Here is a 19,020-nt window from a genome sequence, read left to right as displayed (position 1 = left end):
ATCCACTCACCTCAGCCTCCCAAAGGCGCGGGATTACAGGCTGAGTCACCGAGCCTGGCTGACACCTCACATTTTATGGGCTTTTCCCTCTTCCTTGCTTAGCTATTTTGGTCATCTTAGACTTCACTTCCTAAGGATGAATTCCCAAAGTCACATTTGCCAGGACTTAACCCACCCATTAGAGTTTCCTAGAAGGGAGTCACAATGCCTATCTTAGGATATACCTCTAACCTTTATCTGAGTAGTTATGTGATACCAAGCTTGGGTTCAGCAATGAACAAGACAACGTGTTGACTTGTAGTGACTCATTCACTGTTGTACTGTAGGTGACTGGCATACAAAGAAGATGCCCACCACTGTTTACTGCAATAAAGAAAGGCTTTCTCTGGTCTGCAGAGACACCTCACTATCCCTCACCTGAGCATTTGGTCCAGGCGGCCTTTCAGGAAGGAGATAGAGTCCAAATAGAGCACCTGGAGATGGTTTAGACTGAGGAACTGAGAGGTGAATTGGGTGATACACTGCTCCTCCTTCTCTGAGGATGTGTAGGAAGACATATGGATGTGGGAGATAAGGAGTCTACGCAGATTACTCATCTGGCCCAGGTGAGGAGAAAACTTCCCCAAGGTAGATAGCTTCCAGGTACAATTCACTTCCAAATCTTCAACAGAGTCCAGCTGTACCATTTTCAGGATCATCTTAATATTCTGCATTGGCATTGCAAAAATACTCAGCTTCTGACAGCACAGGTGTAGTAAACCTTTCCTCTTCTTAACTTTCTCAATGAGGTATTTAAGCAATGCATCTTGGGCATCTTCCTTAAGGGACATGGCGCCTTCCTTGAGGGACATGGTGCCTTCCTTTAAGGACAGGTTTACGAGCACCTCCACAGGACCCAATGGCTGCACTGCCCCCATGCTTGAACCATCCACCTTTCGCTTCTTCCTCATGGGCTGGGCTGCTTCTGGTTCCAGCAATGAGCACACACTGACCCTGGTTCCAGACCATATAGGCCAGAAGTCCTGATGAGCATTCGTCCGTAAATCCAGCACTTGTAGTTTCCACCTCCTGTGGAAAATAGGTAATTAGCTGAGATGCTTTATGATAACTCAGAGTAAAACCACAAATCTAGATAAGAACCAGATGTCCATGTCTGATTTGCACATTGACTCTGTACTCCAAGCATCAGCTACTCCCTTTCCCACTAAGATCATAGTATCCTTCCTAGCCCCCACTTCCTATACCATTAGGAACAAACAGGTACATGTCCCTTCAGACACTTCTGCATCTCAATCATTTCCACATTTGGAGCCCATTCCCAGAGTGACCCCAAGACCTGCCTAAGCTTCTTCACTGGCACCATCAGAAGCCTCTGGCCCACTCCTTGGCTCTCCATACTCCCTGACCCCAGCTGTGTCTTGCTCAAGATTCCCAGGTCCCTACCAGGCTGCCTGATCACTCTCACCTGGGGCGAACCTTCTGGGCAAGCAGCACATCGAGTCCATCCAGCATAGCTTGGAAGACTTCCCAGGGAGGCTGCTCTTCCTTCATCAGAGAACCCAGAGGGAGGCAGGCAAAGGGCCAAGCCTGCACCATCGCTTTCAGGATCTTGCTGTGTCTCCCGGTGAAAGCTGCTGTGAACAGTGGTGGGAAGAGCTCCCTGGGCAGCTCCTCCAGAGCAGTGATGGTCAAGGCTTCACTCCTCAGCAGGCTCTGCACAGCCAGTTCTAGGAGTCTCCGTGGGCTTGTCCACATGCTCATGTTGAAGAATCTGCTGCGCAAGGAACACTGAGAAAACACACAGGAACAAAAACCATCCTTCTCAGGTCAAGTGCAAGCAACTCCATCTTCTCCCCACCTGTTGAGGGACCAAAGTCACTGCACTGGCAACAATACGGGAGTACTCAGTTTACCTGATTCCATTTTGCACTTGGTGGCCACAATAACTCTGCCTCTGATAGCACCAGGACAAACAATCCATCAAGCCTTGAAAAAGGGCAGGATGACCACTGACCCCATTCCATATTCACCCAATGCTCTACTCTATCCATCCCCCCACAAGAGAGTACCAAGAAGCCTGAAAGCTAACCCTGCCCCCCACCCTTTTTTTGGTATCTCACTCTTGTCACCCAGGTTGGTGAGCAGTGGCATGCTCCTGGCCACAACAGCCTCAACTTGCTGGGGTCAGGTGATCCTTCCGCCTTAGCATTCCAAGTAGCTGGAACTATAGGCACATGCCACCATGCCCGGCTAATTTTTTTATTTATTGTAGAGATGAGGTCTCACCAAGTTGCCCAGGCTGGTCTCAAACCTGGGGGCTCAGGCAACCCTCTCACTTTGGCCTCCCAAAGTGCTAGAATTATAGGAGTGAGCCACAGTGCCCAGCCTACCACGCCCTTTTGGAGAAATTTTCTGATTACCACTCAAGCAAAATGAGAGTGAGAGTGTATGTGACCCAAGATAGCCTGCTTCTCTGCTCCAACAAATAAGCCAGATGGGAAAGACAAGGAACACATGAACAATGAGTGCCGTATTTCATTAAAGATTTTTTTTTTTTTTTTTTTTTTTTGAGTTGGAGTCTCACTCTGTCACCCAGACTGGAGTGCAGTGGCCGCTCCCGGCCACCGCAGCCTCAACCCGCTGGGCTCCGGCAATCCTTCCGCCTCAGCCTTCCGAGTAGCTGGAACTACAGATGCACGCTACCACGCCCGGCTCATTTTTTATTTATTGTAGAGATGAGGTCTCGCCAAGTTGCCCAGGCGGGTCTTGAACCCGTGGGCTCAGGCAATCCACTCACCTCAGCCTCCCAAAGGCACAGGATTACAGGCTGAGCCACCGAGCCCGGCTCATTAAAGATTTTTAAATGAGAAACCATAAAAGCAGTGTGATATTATTACGTACCATTTAGAAGTAAAATAAGAAAACACAAATTCTGAGATACGCTTTTTTTCTTTTTGAGTTGGAGTCTCACTCTGTCACCCAGACTAGAGTGCAGTGGCATGCTAACGGCCACTGCAGTCTTGACCTGCTGGGCTCAGATGATCCTTCCACTTTAGCCTTCCAAGTAGCTGGAATTATAGGCATGTGCCATCATGCCTACCTAATTTTTTTTTTTTTTTTTTGAGTTGGAGTCTCACTCTGTCACCCAGACTAGAGTGCAGTGGCATGCTAACGGCCACTGCAGTCTTGACCTGCTGGGCTCAGATGATCCTTCCACTTTAGCCTTCCAAGTAGCTGGAATTATAGGCATGTGCCATCATGCCTACCTAATTTTTTTTTTTTTTTTTTGAGTTGGAGTCTCACTCTGTCACCCAGACTAGAGTGCAGTGGCATGCTAACGGCCACTGCAGTCTTGACCTGCTGGGCTCAGATGATCCTTCCACTTTAGCCTTCCAAGTAGCTGGAATTATAGGCATGTGCCATCATGCCTACCTAATTTTTTTTTTTTTTTTTTGAGTTGGAGTCTCACTCTGTCACCCAGACTAGAGTGCAGTGGCATGCTAACGGCCACTGCAGTCTTGACCTGCTGGGCTCAGATGATCCTTCCACTTTAGCCTTCCAAGTAGCTGGAATTATAGGCATGTGCCATCATGCCTACCTAATTTTTTTTTTTTTTTTTTGAGTTGGAGTCTCACTCTGTCACCCAGACTAGAGTGCAGTGGCATGCTAACGGCCACTGCAGTCTTGACCTGCTGGGCTCAGATGATCCTTCCACTTTAGCCTTCCAAGTAGCTGGAATTATAGGCATGTGCCATCATGCCTACCTAATTTTTTTTTTTTTTTTTTGAGTTGGAGTCTCACTCTGTCACCCAGACTAGAGTGCAGTGGCATGCTAACGGCCACTGCAGTCTTGACCTGCTGGGCTCAGATGATCCTTCCACTTTAGCCTTCCAAGTAGCTGGAATTATAGGCATGTGCCATCATGCCTACCTAATTTTTTTTTTTTTTTTTTGAGTTGGAGTCTCACTCTGTCACCCAGACTAGAGTGCAGTGGCATGCTAACGGCCACTGCAGTCTTGACCTGCTGGGCTCAGATGATCCTTCCACTTTAGCCTTCCAAGTAGCTGGAATTATAGGCATGTGCCATCATGCCTACCTAATTTTTTTTTTTTTTTTTTGAGTTGGAGTCTCACTCTGTCACCCAGACTAGAGTGCAGTGGCATGCTAACGGCCACTGCAGTCTTGACCTGCTGGGCTCAGATGATCCTTCCACTTTAGCCTTCCAAGTAGCTGGAATTATAGGCATGTGCCATCATGCCTACCTAATTTTTTTTTTTTTTTTTTGAGTTGGAGTCTCACTCTGTCACCCAGACTAGAGTGCAGTGGCATGCTAACGGCCACTGCAGTCTTGACCTGCTGGGCTCAGATGATCCTTCCACTTTAGCCTTCCAAGTAGCTGGAATTATAGGCATGTGCCATCATGCCTACCTAATTTTTTTTTTTTTTTTTTGAGTTGGAGTCTCACTCTGTCACCTAGACTGGAGTGCAGTGGCCGCTCCTGGCCACCGCAGCCTCGACCTGCTGGGCTCTGGCGATCCTTCCGCCTCAGCCTTCCAAGTAGCTTGGAACTACAGGTGCGCACTACCACGCCCGGCTAATTTTTTGATTTATTGTAGAGATGAGGTCTCGCCAAGTTGCCCAGGTGGGTCTCAAACCCGCGGGGTCAGGCAATCCACTCACAGCCTCCCAAAGGCGCGAGATTACAGGCTGAGCCACCAAGCCCGGCAATTTTTTTATTTACTGTAGTGATGAGGTCTTGCCAAGTTGCCCAGGCTGGTCTTGAACCTATGGGCTCAGGCAATCCTCTCACCTCAGCCTCCCAAAGTGCTGGGATTATAGGCATGAGCCACTGGGTCAGTCAGCAATTTCAAAAGTACAATTTATTGTTATGATCTACAGTCACCATGTTGTCTTGAAAAAGCCTCCACTCTTGAATTTTTTTTTTTTTTGGGTCGGAGTCTCTGTCATCCTAGCTGGGATCAGGCGATCCTTCTGCCTCAGCCTTCCACAATCTTGAATATTTTTTAGGCTTTTAGTTAACAAAATAAGATACAAGCTATCATCACTGGCCACACACTAAATATCTAAAATATAATAAAGTAAAATTCTAATTAGATGTTTTTACTCTCCAAAAAAGCAGTTTAATAAATTATCTCAAATGTATATAAAATGGGCCAGGAGTGGTGGCTCACGCCTGTAATCCCAGTACTTTGGAAGGCTGAAGAGAGAGGATTGCCAGAGCCCAGGGGTTTGAGATCAGCCTGAGCAACTTGGTGAGACCTTAACTCTACAATAAATCAAAAAATTAGCCAGGCGTTGTGGTGCGTGCCTGTGGTTCCAACTACTTGGAAGGTTGAGGTGGAAGGACTGCCTGAGTCCAGCAGGTTGAGGCTGTGGTGGCTGTGAGCATGCCACTGCACTCCAGTCTAGAGTAAGATGCCAACTCAAAAAAAAAGTATACAAAATGTCAGAAATAAAAATGTTTAGCATTCAGCACAAAGAAATGATACATGTTCATGGTACTGGATATCTTAATTATCATAATTTGATCATTACATATTGTATGCATGTACCAAAATTTCACATGCATCCCATAAATATACAATTTTTTGTATCCATTAAAAAATAAATCCCAAAATTAAAAGAAAAATGTTTGGAATTTAAGGCAAAACTGTATTTAGAGTAAAGAGCAAAGCCTGCTCATTTGTAAGGAAAATAAAAGAAAAAACTGTCTACGCAGTGTTGGCCTTGCATGGGCCCTGGAAACCCTGGCTGCTTACTGTTCCTAACTCACCAAATCCAGGTGCAGTGCCCAGAGCCATCTGCCCAGAAATCAGGGAGAACTACACCAATGACTTTAATGCTCCAGGGCTTTGGGACCCCCTATGACTCCTAAAAAGTTATTACTAGCCCTTCTGGGTACATCTCCCCCTTCCAGCTTCATGCTGCCAATGACAGCCATGTTTGATTACATTACTGGATCTCCAACCAATAATTCCTCATTGGGTGTTGACTTTCTCCAGATTCAATTGATTGAACTTTATTTCCCTTTATAAAAGGAAAAGACAGAAAACAAAACCATACTGAAAGCGTAACTGTTAGGGCAATTTTAGGCCACATGTAAACTACCCAGATATTGGAGTTAAGACAGCTTTATAAAGAGTGTGATGTCATCCATAGAGAAAAAAAAAACCTAAAAATCCATGGATATCAAATTGTCACACACAGTAACTCACATACCCATTTAGGGAGGAACAGAGGTAAAACTGAGGAACGGATGGTCTTCTAAAACTTGAAGGTCAAGGCTGACCTGAAGTGGGACTGAGCACTTGTAATGTGGCTGAGTGGATTACTCAAGACAAAGTTAAGATATGTTTTGTGGGCCAGGCATGGTGGCTCATGCCTATAATCCCAGCACAGTGGGAGGCCGAGGTGAGGGGATTGCTGGAGTCCATGGGTTCGAGACCAGCCTGGGAAACTTGGCAAGACCTCATCTCTACAATAAATCAAAAATTAGCTGGGCATAGTAATACCTGTAGTTCCAGCTACTTGGAAGGCTGAGGTAGACTGATTGCTTGAGCCTAGCATGTTGAGGCTGCGGTGACTGTGAGCATGCCACTGCATTCCAGCCTGGGCAACAGAATGAGGCTCTGACTCAAAAAAAAAAAAAAGTAGGTTTTGTTTGAGGAATTGACAGACTTTTACTCTCAAATTGGCAGAGTTGAGAAATTGAAAGGGGAGTGGCTGAGAGAGACACAAGGTAGATCCTGTAAAGCCAAGGAAATCAATGAGGTAGGGAGGACGATTCAATCTTCCTCTGAAGGTAAAGAGTATTTTCTCCCAAAAAGTCAGGATATTGTTGGCAAACAGGCTTGGGAAGATTAAATCTATGAATGTGGACTGGGGCAAGGCCAGAGGTAATATTGGTGACCCAAAGTCTCGATAGGAACTTTTTCAATCTGAAAGCCAGTAAGAGATTAGAGCTGTAGTTTCTTTGGGATCTTGGAGCCTGGGAAAGAAACATGGGCCAAGTGCACATATCCTTGCCATCAAAGCAGTTACCAGAAGACCTTTCATTAGGGCGGATGTCCACATTCAGACTGTTCATAGGAAGCAGATCAGGCCCAAACATTTTTCCAGGGACCTGTATCCAAACATGAACCCAATGCTCCTTCCCAAATTTATGCTGATAACTGATGTTTTCTCAATCCTAGTAAATGGGTGATGCAAACAGAGCCTCAAAGAAAACCTTTCTTGCTCTCTAAGTTTCTCAGGTACAAGAGACTCTGATCATAGAGCTGCCACCAGTCACGTAAATTAAACTCAGTTTTTTTCTTTCTCTCTCTGTATTAAGCACAGTGCACAAATATCAACACCATTTCCCTCACAATATATTTTTATTTAGTTTCTCACTTTGTTGCCTAGGCCGAAGTGCAGTGGCATGCACACAGCCACCACACTCTCAACCTGCTGGGCTCAGGCAATCCTTCTGTCTCAGACTTCCAAGTAGATGAAACCACAGGTGTGTACCACTACACTCAGCTAATTTTAATTTTTTTTTGTAATTTATTGCCGAGATGAGGTCTCACTAAATTTCCCAGGCTAGTCTTGAACCCATGGGCTGAGGCAAATCCTCTCACCTTGGCCTCCCAAAAAGTTGGGATTACAAGCATGAGTGACTGTGCCTGCACCTTTGTGGAAATTTTAAAGTTCATTTTCATTCTTGGTCTGGTGAATACAGGACTCTGTCAGGGGAAGAATCTGCTCCGATCCATGTGGGGAGTAATTGTTAGAACTCATGTGAATTTAGATGGATTTGTGTTCTCCTCCCCAATGGTTTACCTAAATGTAGAAAGAGCTGACTGGCAGACTTCATGCGAACCACAGAAAACAAGAAAATCACACAAGTCCAAAAGCTTGGGAAGTTTCAATGGGATCCCAACTTCCAGAAGACCCAAGAAGGCAGGAGGAACCATGAGGAGGTACAAGCTGAACACTTTTCCCATGAGGCAGTGGACACTTCTCTGTCTACCTACAGGCAGAACCTGTTTATCCAGAAGATAAGCTGTGGCATTGAAGAAGGAACACCAGAAACACTATGTGCACAAAGGTTCCACCCTTCCTCCAATGTCAGAGAAGAGCAAAAAGACTGGGTCCAGGCATGGATGTGAAGAAAATTTCTCCCATTTTCTGGTTGTCTGTTTTCCTCATGGTCCTCATTGGCTGCACAGGCCAGAGTAGCCTCTGAGCTCATCATAGGGGTGTTCTGCAACCCCTTCCCCAGTCACAGAATCCCAATGGGGATGCCCTGGGTCCTCATTCAGGTCTTTAGAACATGTCTGTGCTTCCAGTTTGCCTTTCCTGGCCTGTGTTCCTTCTGTACCCCTGGAACATCAGCCCACCACTCCTGGAGCTGGTGATGTGGCCAAGATACTAGAAGACACACTTCTGCAGACATCCACAGAAATCAAATAATTCTCAATTCTACTGAGCTATTTTGGAGAACAAGGCACAAGGTGTAGGACAAAAAAAGTCCAGCTGCTTTTCTGGATCCAGAGAGGCATGGAGAATGCTGAAGGACACTCCCACCTGGGTTCCAAAGGAAGACCCTGACTCTTCTTTTCTTCTGATGAGAGACCTAGAGACCAGTTCCTACACCAATAGCTCTCTTCTTTGGTTCTCTTCCCAACCCTTGAACAGACAAGATTCCACCTGGGATCCAGGAAATCACTTTTCATCTCCAGAGTCAGGCTCTTATTACTCTGACATATGGGCGTATTTTGCTCTAGGTGACTTTTTAAGACCCTAAAGTCTCTGTTGGCTTATAGTACTCAAGAGTCTGGCTCACTTCCAATTCAATCATCTCTAGACCTAAACATGATGACAAGGTCACTCTAAGTTCAGGCAGTTTACCTCAAGGGCTGTGCTTCTGCAAGAATGGTTGGGGTGGCGGGGACATGTGACATCACTTCAGGCTGGAAGGAACAGAGGGATTCCAAGAAAGAAGAGAAACGCTGGAATTCTAAATCTCCAAGCCATAGGAAGGTCACGGTGGATGAGAGTAAACGCATTCTGCTTGACATTTTTTTCCACTGGATCAAAGGAGGGAAGCAATAATCCTCAGGGGTCCCAGGGGCATTGGCCTCACATCTGACTAAAAAAAAATCTTCTGGGTCTGTGTTGAGGGCCGGGAGGAGGCACTGGGGCAGGCTGGGCCTTTGGACGTGGCCCAGGCAAGTGTTTAATACAGCTGATGTCTTACCTCGATTTATTCAAATACTTTTGTTGAAGGTCTAAGGAACATCAACTGTTATTCTGGGTGACAAAGAGTAACACCCAGCAAAAATGTCATGGTTTTCTTTTCAGGGTATCTCTGACACCTGGACATTATGAGAAAGAAATGAGCTGAATTTTAAATTAACCACAGGCTGACTTTGCTTTGCATGGTGAAGCAGGGTCATGACTGTGCAAATGGAAATTGTGCAAAACAATCTTAACAAGCCATATGCAAAGGTATGATTTTGCTGTGGTCATTACTATTTTTTTGGTCAAAGTGTTAAGAACTCTCTATAGTTATATATGCATAAGAGAGGAAAAAATAGTAAAACCTAATATTTATTGAGTACATCATGATTTAAATATTGAGAATTAAAATGTTTTGCTGCTTTGTGAGAAACATTATCAAGAGTGGTCTCAACAGTGCTTGGCTCCTCATCTTGGTATAATTTTTTTTTGGGAGGGGGGTTAGAGTCTCACTCTGCTCCTCAGGTTGGAATGCAGTGGCATGCTCACGGCTACCACAGCCTTAACCTTGCTGGGCTCAGGCAATCCTTCTGCCACACCCTTCCAAATAGCTGGAACCTCAGGCACATGCCACTGTGCCCAGTTAATTTTTTTGATTTATTGTAGAGATGAAGTCTTGCCAAGTTGCCCAAGCTGGTCTTTAAACCCTCGGGTTTAGGCAATCTTCTTGCCTCCACTTCCTAAAGTGCTGGGATTATAGACATGAGCCACCACACCTGGCCTAATTTTTGACATGAAGACAGCAAATTTTCTAAGCCTTGGTGAACTGTCACCTTGCTTTCTAAGTTTGGATTATCTTCCAACAATCTACCGTTTGTGCTTTCTATGTCGTGACATTATCTCTGAGTGGCTTCAATGTGAAGACTTTTGCTGCTGTCACTTCCTCTGAGACCTGTTCATATTTTTCTTCACAACCATTTTCTTCATTTACTCTTCTCTGGGAGATGGGGATGGGAGCTCGAAGCTGCATGAACCAGATTTTTGTATCACAATGATGTAGCAGAAAGAATTCCACATGTCTGGTAGAACTGAAATAGTTACCAAAGCATTTTGCTTTCCTGGTCTTAGTTCCTTTCTCAAGACATGTAACATCAGCAGTGGTCTTTAATGGACTTTTTTCCTTTCCAGGTGCAGTAACTGATACTCAAAAGGGAGAGTCATATGCACATGAATCACCATCAGGGCATGGGAGGGTGTCACAGGAACACGGTCCCTGTGCCTGGTCCAGGGGTCCCTACAGCACTTGTACCAGCCTGCTGTGGGCATGCCTGGAAAAGTTGAGCTAGAATGGGGATATCGCACTCTCTGTGCAGCCACCATGGACAAAAATCAGGAACAAGAATGGCAGCCTCATCACAGTCTGGGGGCGCAGCAGACGTATTCAGTGGTATTCTGTGGACCCTCCCACGTTTTCCAGGAGGATGAGGGAAGAGAACAAGATATTCCCAGTTGAAAATCTCAAAAGGCCTGGGCTCACTGTGTTGAAGCACATCAGTTCAGCAGCTCTAACCATCTTGGGTACAGACTCAGAGCAATTTCTGGGAAGAAACACTTCCCCAGCCCGCATTCCTTTACCAGAACAAATTCACTGGTGCCCCCTCACCTCCAGGATCTGTGTGGAGGCTCTTCTGACAACTGAGGCAGGGAGAAGGGTGTGGAGAGGAGAGCCCATTCTTCTTGCTCTCTGCACAGAGAGATGCTAAGGAGGACCTCGGAGTCTCACTCTGTGGCTCAGGCCAGAGAGCAGTGGCACACTCATGGCTTCTCCAGGGTCGATCTGCTGGGCTCCAGCAATCCCTCCACCTCAGCCTTCCAAGTTGCCAGAACTACAGGCATGCGCTACCACACCCGGTTCATTTTTTGATTTATTGTAGAGACGAAGTCTCACCAGGTTGCCCAGGCTGGTCACCAACCTCTGGGCCTGGCAATCCTCTTGCCTCAGCCTCCCAGGGTGCTGGGATTACAGGCTGAGCCACTGCGCTTGGCTTTTTTTAATTTTAAATTTTAAAGAAAGGGTCTCTGTAGCTCAGGCTGAAGTGCAGGGGCATGATCCTGGTTTACTGAAGTCTTGAACTTCTGGACTTATGATCCACCCATCTCTCTCTCCTGAGTAGCTGGGACTACAGGCCTGTATCATCACACCTGGCTAATTTTTTATTTTTATTTTTTGTAGGAAGAAGTCTCACTGTGTTGCCCAGGTTGGTCTTGAATTCCTGGCCTCAAGCGATCCTTTTGCCTTGGCCTCCCAAAGTGCTGGAATTACAGGCATCAGTCACCGTGTCTGACAAAAGAGGACCTTCTGGTAGCTTAGGGCTGACCCTTCTTAGTCCTCCCAAGCTTCCCTGAGGTCATGACTCTGACCTCTCTTCTCTGCATGCTTACTACTCTCAGGGTCTTGGGCTCAATCCACCCTGACATAGCCACTCTCAGAATCTAGGGTTTTGGGACATAATGTCACCATTTCCTGCGCTGAAAGCAGCAACAACATTAGGGGTTGCAGCCAGGTGTCCTGGTGCCAACAGCACTTGCACACAGCCCCACACGCACACACCCCCAATGCACAAGGTTGTCCTTGAGCCTCAGGTCCTAGGTCCAGTCTCCGGTTCCGAGTGAGGTCATATGGCCTGCCTGACCTCTCTGGCAGCACCTGAGGATAAAGCTGTGCAATACTGTTGTTCACTTTTTTTTTTTTTTTTTTGAGTTGGAGTCTCACCCTGTTGCCCAGACTGGAGTTCAGTGGCATGCTCCCGGCCACTGCAGCCTCAACCTGCTGGACTCTGGCGATTCTTCCACCTCAACTTTCCAAGTAGCTGGAACTATAGGTGCATGCTACTACGCCTGGCTAATTTTTGATTTATCGTAGAAATGAGGTCTTACCAAGTTGCCCAGGCTGGACTCAGACCTGCAGGCTCAGGCAATCCAGTTGCCTCGACTTCCCACAGTGCTGGGATTACAGGCTGAGCCACCGAGCCCAGTCTGTTGTTCACTTCTTAAGACCTACTCCAGGTGTCCAAGCTCACCGGGCAGTGAGCCCCAAGTTTCTCAGAGGAATGGAGTTCATGCACTCTCCCTACTTGACACCACACACAGGTCGAGGCTTCGGTATCTGATTCACCTGAGCAGAAGTACCAACTGTAACTCTACCTTTGGGAATAGGGTCTCCAACACACCAGGGTTAATTCTTAGGAAATGCTCTTTTGGGGAAATGGCTTGAGACAATAAAGGCGGCGGCTACTGCTGCTTCTTCGTTCTCTTTCAAGGGCCTCAGGATGTAGCTCCATCTGGCTCCTCAGTGACAAGGACAGAGACGGACAGGGTTTCTGGGGTACCAGAGACTGGACCATCTTACCTGATGACGTCTTCGATCCAGTTTGCCTCAATTCAGCCTAGCCTCAGGCCTCCGACACTTGTTTTCTGGGTCTCAACACCTGTTTCCACGCAGGCCTGAGAGCAATAAAAGCCACGATGCTCCAAAAACAAGGAGGTTTTGTTTTAACGCATGTATTTACAAAGCAGCGGCCTCCTGTGAAACCCTCGGCAAAATCTGCTGCCAAGACTGAAAACCAGGACCTCGACCCTGCTCCTACTGTGGGAATCCCTTCATGGCTGCCCCGAGCTGCACCAGAGGACAACCTCAGTGACAGACCCCTCCCTCAAGGCCGCGACTGCTGTCCTGCTGCCACATCTCTGCCCACCTGAATGCTCTGCCTCCTAGCACCTCCACAGGGCCAGTTTGATTCCTCGGGCTGCCACCCTCCATCACACTCTAGTGGGGGGAGACCAAACTACCCAAAGGCGCCCGGTCCTGGATGATCGCGTCCCCACCTCCATAACCGCAGCCGACTTTCTGGAGCTGGTGGCCGGGGCTGACTGACTCAGGCACTCTGTTCTCCTCAACCTTGTGCTGCCATAACCCATTCACAGATGGAAAACAGGGCCCCCGGGGAGGGTGGTGACTGGGGACTAGTTCAAGGTCACCTTCCGAGAAAATGGAAGAACCAGGGTTTGAACTCACAGTTCCTCCACCGCGTGCACCTCCCTGTGCAGCCGCTGGAGGGAAAGAACCCAGCGCTGGCACAGCAAGCGCCCCAACGGTCGGGCCAGGGAAGTGGCTTATCTGACCTACTCGCGTTTCTCGGACCTTCCACGGCGAAATCTCACGAGATTTCCACCAGAGCGCTAGAAGAAGTTGTTTTTCAAGGCTAGGGGTGGGGGAGGGGCAGAGGTTGGAAGAAGGGGGAGAGGCAAAGGTAGAAGGAGGGGCAGAGGGAGAGGGAGGGGCAGAGGTTGGGGGCCAGAGGTGGGGAAGAGGAGGGGGAGGGACAGAGGTAGGGGAAGGGGCAACAGTGGGGAAAGGGCAGAGGCTGGGGGGAGTGCGGGGCTTGGGGGAGGGGCTGGGGAGATGAGAGGTAGGAGACTGAAGAGTTGCAGGGCGAAGGGTGAGGGTAGGTGGGGTGATGGGAGTCTTCTGGGATTAGGAGGGAGGGGCTGAGGTCTGGACCTTGCCCTGGGCCTGCGTGTCTCTGAGGGATGCAGGGTGCGGGGGGCCGGTGCCCCCTAAGTGATGGTCCTCGCCCCCCCTTTTCTCTCAGCCTACCTCCCTTGTCTAGTCGGTGGGCCCAGGCCCCCTACACTTGGGACTTGACCCACTCCCTTTACCCCCGCTGGAATTCAGAGAGCCTGCCCTGTCCCCAGTGGCGCATTCCTCGGGTGTCCCTGGATGTGGTTTCCAGAACCTTCTCGGAGGCCCGCAAGGTCACCACGGACTTCCACGCGCCTGCGCCGCCCCGCCCCAGGCCCTCCGAGCACCTCAGCCTTCGCTCTCCACCTTCAGGGACTCTCTTGTCACCAACAGATACCTTTGCCAAGTCACGCTTGGGGCGCCCTCAGACCCTCTGGGAGGGTAGGCAGCAGGCGACCTTGGGACTCTTCCGGGAGCTGGAGCTAGACTTCCCCCGTGGGATCTCGAGGCGGGGCCGGCAGGGGGCACCCAAGGTTGTGGCAGGGTTTTCTCCCAAGCCCTCTAGTGGGGGAAAGCTGGGCTGTCCGGGAGTTGGGGAAGCGCCTTCCTTCCTGCGGGAGCAAAGCTCAGGCTCAGTTCAAGGTCATCCATGGGACGGGAGAGGGCGGACAGGACGCAGGCGGGAATATCTTTTGGGTCTTTTGAATTCTGCTTTCTCAGTCATGCCTGGGAAGTACTCAGCTTCCACAAACTGTTTTTCTGAAAAGGTGTTGGGGGTGAAGTGGGGTCTAGTACTATGTCCCCGTTATCTAAATGACTCCAAATCTGCCACAGACCATGGTGGCCGAGAGTTATGGGCAGAGTGATACGGCTAGCTGTTTTCATAGATCTGCCCAGCCAGCCTCAGGCCTGTGACCCAACAGATTCCCAGCTGTACAGATGAATGAGTGAATGAACCAGCAAATATGTAGGTACATACAAATGAGTTTATTTCACGTATTCCTATTGGACCTGGGATTCCTCAATTTTTTCACCTTGGATGTGGAAACTTTGTCTCCCTCCTCCCTCTCTCCTTGAGCATTCAACATTCATCATTAAGTGGCAGTGGATGCAACACTCATGGACTTACACACTTACAATTTCTGCTTTATAAGGTTAGCAACAACAACAAAATCCAAGAAACCATCGTTTTAAAGTGGCAGTTGTAACTTTTTCTCTGAAGAAAGCAACCAAGCTGATAGGAACATAACAACAGTAGGCAGGGTTGCCCAAGACCTTCCCCCCCCCAGGTCTGAGCAGGAAGCAGTCATAGGGTCGTGAAGAAATCGAGTTTGGGGTATAGGGGCAGGCTGCATAGCTCTCGTGTCCGGTTTGAGAAGGGAAAGAAACTGGAATAGAGGAGAAGCTGATAAGCAGGCAGCAGATGGGCTGTGCAAGATTTGAAAGGGGGTAAGCTTGAAAATTGCTCTTTGTGATCTGTCTACTGTTTCCACTTTTTTTTTTTTGATTAGGGGTCACTTTCTGTTGCCTAGGTTGGAGTGTAGTAACATGCTCTTGGCCACTGTAGCCTCGAACTTCCGGGCTCAGGTGATCCTTCCTCCTCAGCCGTTCAAGTAGCTGGAACCACAGTTGCACGTCACCACACCTAGCTAATTTTTAGATTTATTATAGAGATAAAGTTTCACCAAGTTGTCCAGGCTGGTCTCAAATCCCTGGACTCAGGCAATCCTCTCGCCTCCACCTCCCAAAGTCCTGGGATTATATGTGTGAGCCACCCACCGTGCCCAGTTTGTTGTTTCCACTTTGATTAATGTGTGGAGAGCAAGCTGGAGGGGTGCAAACGTGGAGGAGGGGAGGGAAATGAGTGAGCATGATCCTGGTCTGGGCTTAGTGAACAAGGTACAGTGTTCATGGAGGTCCATAGAGAAGGACAGATAGGGAGGAGATGTTGGTAGGGGCAGGTGGGAGAGGGAAGTGGAGCATGACTTCGGGATGTTGACTTGTCAGTTGGTGCTTTTTTAATGGTGATATGTGTGTAAAAGTTGTAGATACCAGGATAGACTCACTTTTTGTCAGACCCAGACAAACTAGTGTTTCATACACTACAGGAGTATGAAGGGGGAGGGCTCTTGCTTGTATGTCTGATATAAAGGCTGTCTCAGGACTTTCTAAAATAACCCAGCAAGAAATTCCTTCTTTAGGACTGCTGCAATTAAGGTATGATGCTCTTCAAAGAACACTTCCCCAGTAACAGCGTCTCTATCAATGAACTGACATCTGTGCCAACTTGAGACTCCAAATCCAATGAGCTCTGTTTATGTGAGCAGTTTCTGTAAGCTGCGTCTTTTTTTTTTTTTGAGTTGTAGTCTCTCTCTGTCACCCAGGCTGGAGTGCAGTGGCGTGTTCAGGTGATCCTTCTACCTCAGCCTTCCAAGTAGCTGGAACTACAGGTGCGTGCCACCACACCTGGTTAATTTTTTTGTTTTATTGTAGAGAGAAGGTCTCACCATGTTGCACAGGCTAGTCTCGAACCCCTGGCCTCAGGCAATCCTCTCGCCTCTGCCTCCCCAAGTGCTGGGATTAGAAGCTTGTGCCACCGTGCATGACCCCTTTTAACATAAAAGCTTCCCTTCACCCTCCCTTCTTCAGATGTGTATCTGGCTTGCCATAGCTGTACATCTCAGGTTGTAATCTTCCTTTCTAATTCAAGAATAAATTAACATATTTGGAGATATTTTTTCCCTGATGGTTCTTTTTGGTTGACAGTTGGAATGGGAGAGGAATGTGTGAGGGCAAACATTAAGTGCTTTGTTAAGCTTCTGGGACTTAGTTGGATAAGACATACAAAATACAAAAAGATGTCTATAATATTTGATTTTTTTTAGCTTTATTGAAGTATAACTGACAAATACAAATTGTATATATTTAGGCCAGGTGTAGTGGATCAAACCTGTAGTATTTTGGGAGGCTGAAGTGGGAATATTGCTTGAGCCCAGGAGTTTGAGATCAGCCTGGGCAACATAGCAGGACCTCATCTCTACAGATTTTTTTGAAAATATTAGCTGGGTGTGGTGGCATGCATCTGTAGTCCCAGCTGCTGGGGAAGCTGAGGCAGGAGGATCACTTGAGCCCAGGAATTTGAGGCTGCGGTGAGCAGTGATTGTGCCACTGTACTACTGCCTGGGAAACAATGGGATCCCCAACTGGAAAAAATTGTGTTTATTCACGTGTACAACGTTTGATATACATATACATTGTGTGATGATTGCCACAATCGAATTAGCACATTCCCACACCTAGTTACCAGTGTGTGTGTGGTAGGACACTTAATATCTGCTCTCAGCAATATTCAAGACAATAACAGAGTATTATTATCAACTATTGTCACTATGCTGCATATTAGATCTCCAGGACTTATAACTAAACTTATGTATGTACTCTTTGACCATCTCCCCATTCTCTTCTTATCCCAGCTTCTACCCTCTACTTTTATGAGTTCCACTTTTTTATAGTCCACATGTCAGGTCATACAGTATAAGTTCTAGAGGCTGGGAAGTCCAAGATCAAGGTGCCAGCAAGGTAGGTATCATTTTGAGATCTCTTTTCTTGGCTTATTAGGCGACTATCATTGGTGGTGTGTTCTGGTGACCCCTTCCTTGATAGCAAACTCTCCAGTGTCTCTTCGTATAAGGATACTGATCCTTTCTGATAAGGACCCCACCCTATGACCTCATTTAGCCTTAATTTAGGGCTTAAACATATGAATTTGGGTGGGGAAGGGGAGAACACAAACATTTAATTCATAACATATCATTATTTTTTCCCTTGATCAGCAATGAAGATAGAGGTATCTTCATTTTATAAAAGTGAGAGTCAACTTGTACTGGACTAGAGTGATAACAAGAGATACTTTTTATTTATTTATTTATTTTTGAGTCAAAGTCTCATTCTACACCCAAGCTGGAGTACAGTAGCATGCTTATGGCTACCACAGCCTTGACCTGTTGGCCTTAGTTGATCCTTCCTCCTCAGCCTTCCAAGTAGCTGAAACTACAGGCATGTGCCATCACACCTGGCTAATTTTTTGATTTATTGTAGAGATGAGGTCTTGCCAAGTTGCCCAGGTTATTCTTGAACCTCTGGGCTCAGATAATTCTCTCAACTTGGCCTCTCCAAGTGCTGGGATTATAGGCATCCAACCAAGACAGACTTTATTTATTTTTATTTATTTATTTTTTTTGAGTTGGAGTCTCACTCTGTTACCCAGGCTGGAGGGCAGTGGCACACTCACGGCCACCCCAGTGTCGACCTGCTGGGTTCTGGCAATCCTTCCGCCTCAGCCTTCCAAGTAGCTGGAATTACAGGCGTGTGCTACCACGCCCAGCTAATTTTTTTTATTTATTGTAGAGACAAGGTCTTGCCAAGTTGCCCAGGGTGCTCTCAAACCCATAGGCTCAGGCAATCCACTCGCCTCAGCTTCCCAAAGTGCTGGGATTACAGGCTGAGCCCAGCCCAAGAGAGACTTTAAAAAACCTTTAATGGGGAAAGAAAGGAAAGGGGATGCTTATGCCTGTTCTACCATGTTCTGCCTTGTGCCTGGGACTGAGAGAGTTTGAGTATGGGCTGAGCCCTACAGGGATTAGATGAAGAACTGAGAGCAATTTTTTCCCCCTGTGACCACCTAAAATAAACCTGAAGCTGAAGGGGCCAGAACTGTCACTCTGACCTTATGGGGATAAAAATCATATAGACCTTGCCAAGTAATGAACACACTTTACCTTTTGATTTTCTGACCAGACTAATGCAAGGAGTTCATGAATTTCAGTGTTTTCTTAATTTTCTTTTTTTCAGGTGAAGACAGTGACAGTAGAAAAGACAATCCAGTGGCCCGAGACAAAGTGGTCAAGTTAAGAAGAATTTTGGGCTGTGGAGTCCTGGTGTAGGGCCCCTTGCCTGCCCCCAGCCTGGGATTACTCTGGCTGGCTGTGCTCCCAAGACACCCAGTGCACAATGGGTACTTGATTAATAACACACACCTAAGATGTTCTCGCAACACCCTTTCCCCCAGTCTGCTGCAGCATTAAGCAGATACACAAGTCATCACAAAGGAAGGTCTTGAAGAGAATCCATAGTGGTTGGTCTAAGTCCCAATGGCTGTGTCCTGATAGAGGAATCACCACTTTTGGGGGAGGGGGTCAGATTCTCCCTCTGTCACCCAGGCTGGAGTGCAGTGGCATGCTCACGGCCACCACAGC

The 19,020-nt window shown here is 47.4% G+C and overlaps 1 protein-coding gene across 1 annotated transcript in view; it reads right to left on the bottom strand.

Annotated features, from left to right (window-relative positions):
• Nucleotides 1–11,679, bottom strand: part of PRAME (preferentially expressed antigen in melanoma) — a 13,045-nt gene extending 1,366 nt beyond the window's left edge. The window contains exons 1-3 of the mRNA XM_008067060.1: nt 11,659–11,679; nt 1,466–1,788; nt 418–1,068 (exon numbers count right to left, since the gene is read on the bottom strand). Of these exons, the coding sequence (XP_008065251.1) occupies nt 418–1,068; nt 1,466–1,788; nt 11,659–11,679 (995 nt within the window). The remainder of the gene's footprint in view (nt 1–417; nt 1,069–1,465; nt 1,789–11,658) is intronic.
• Between the last annotated feature and the right edge of the window lie 7,341 nt (nt 11,680–19,020).

The sequence above is a fragment of the Carlito syrichta genome, unplaced genomic scaffold (genome assembly GCF_000164805.1).
Source record: "Carlito syrichta isolate Samal-C Ts95f unplaced genomic scaffold, Tarsius_syrichta-2.0.1 Scaffold106281, whole genome shotgun sequence".
NCBI lineage: Eukaryota > Metazoa > Chordata > Mammalia > Primates > Tarsiidae > Carlito > Carlito syrichta.
The sequence above is the reverse complement of the archived record's forward strand: the minus strand, read 5'-3'. Positions and strand labels throughout refer to the sequence as shown.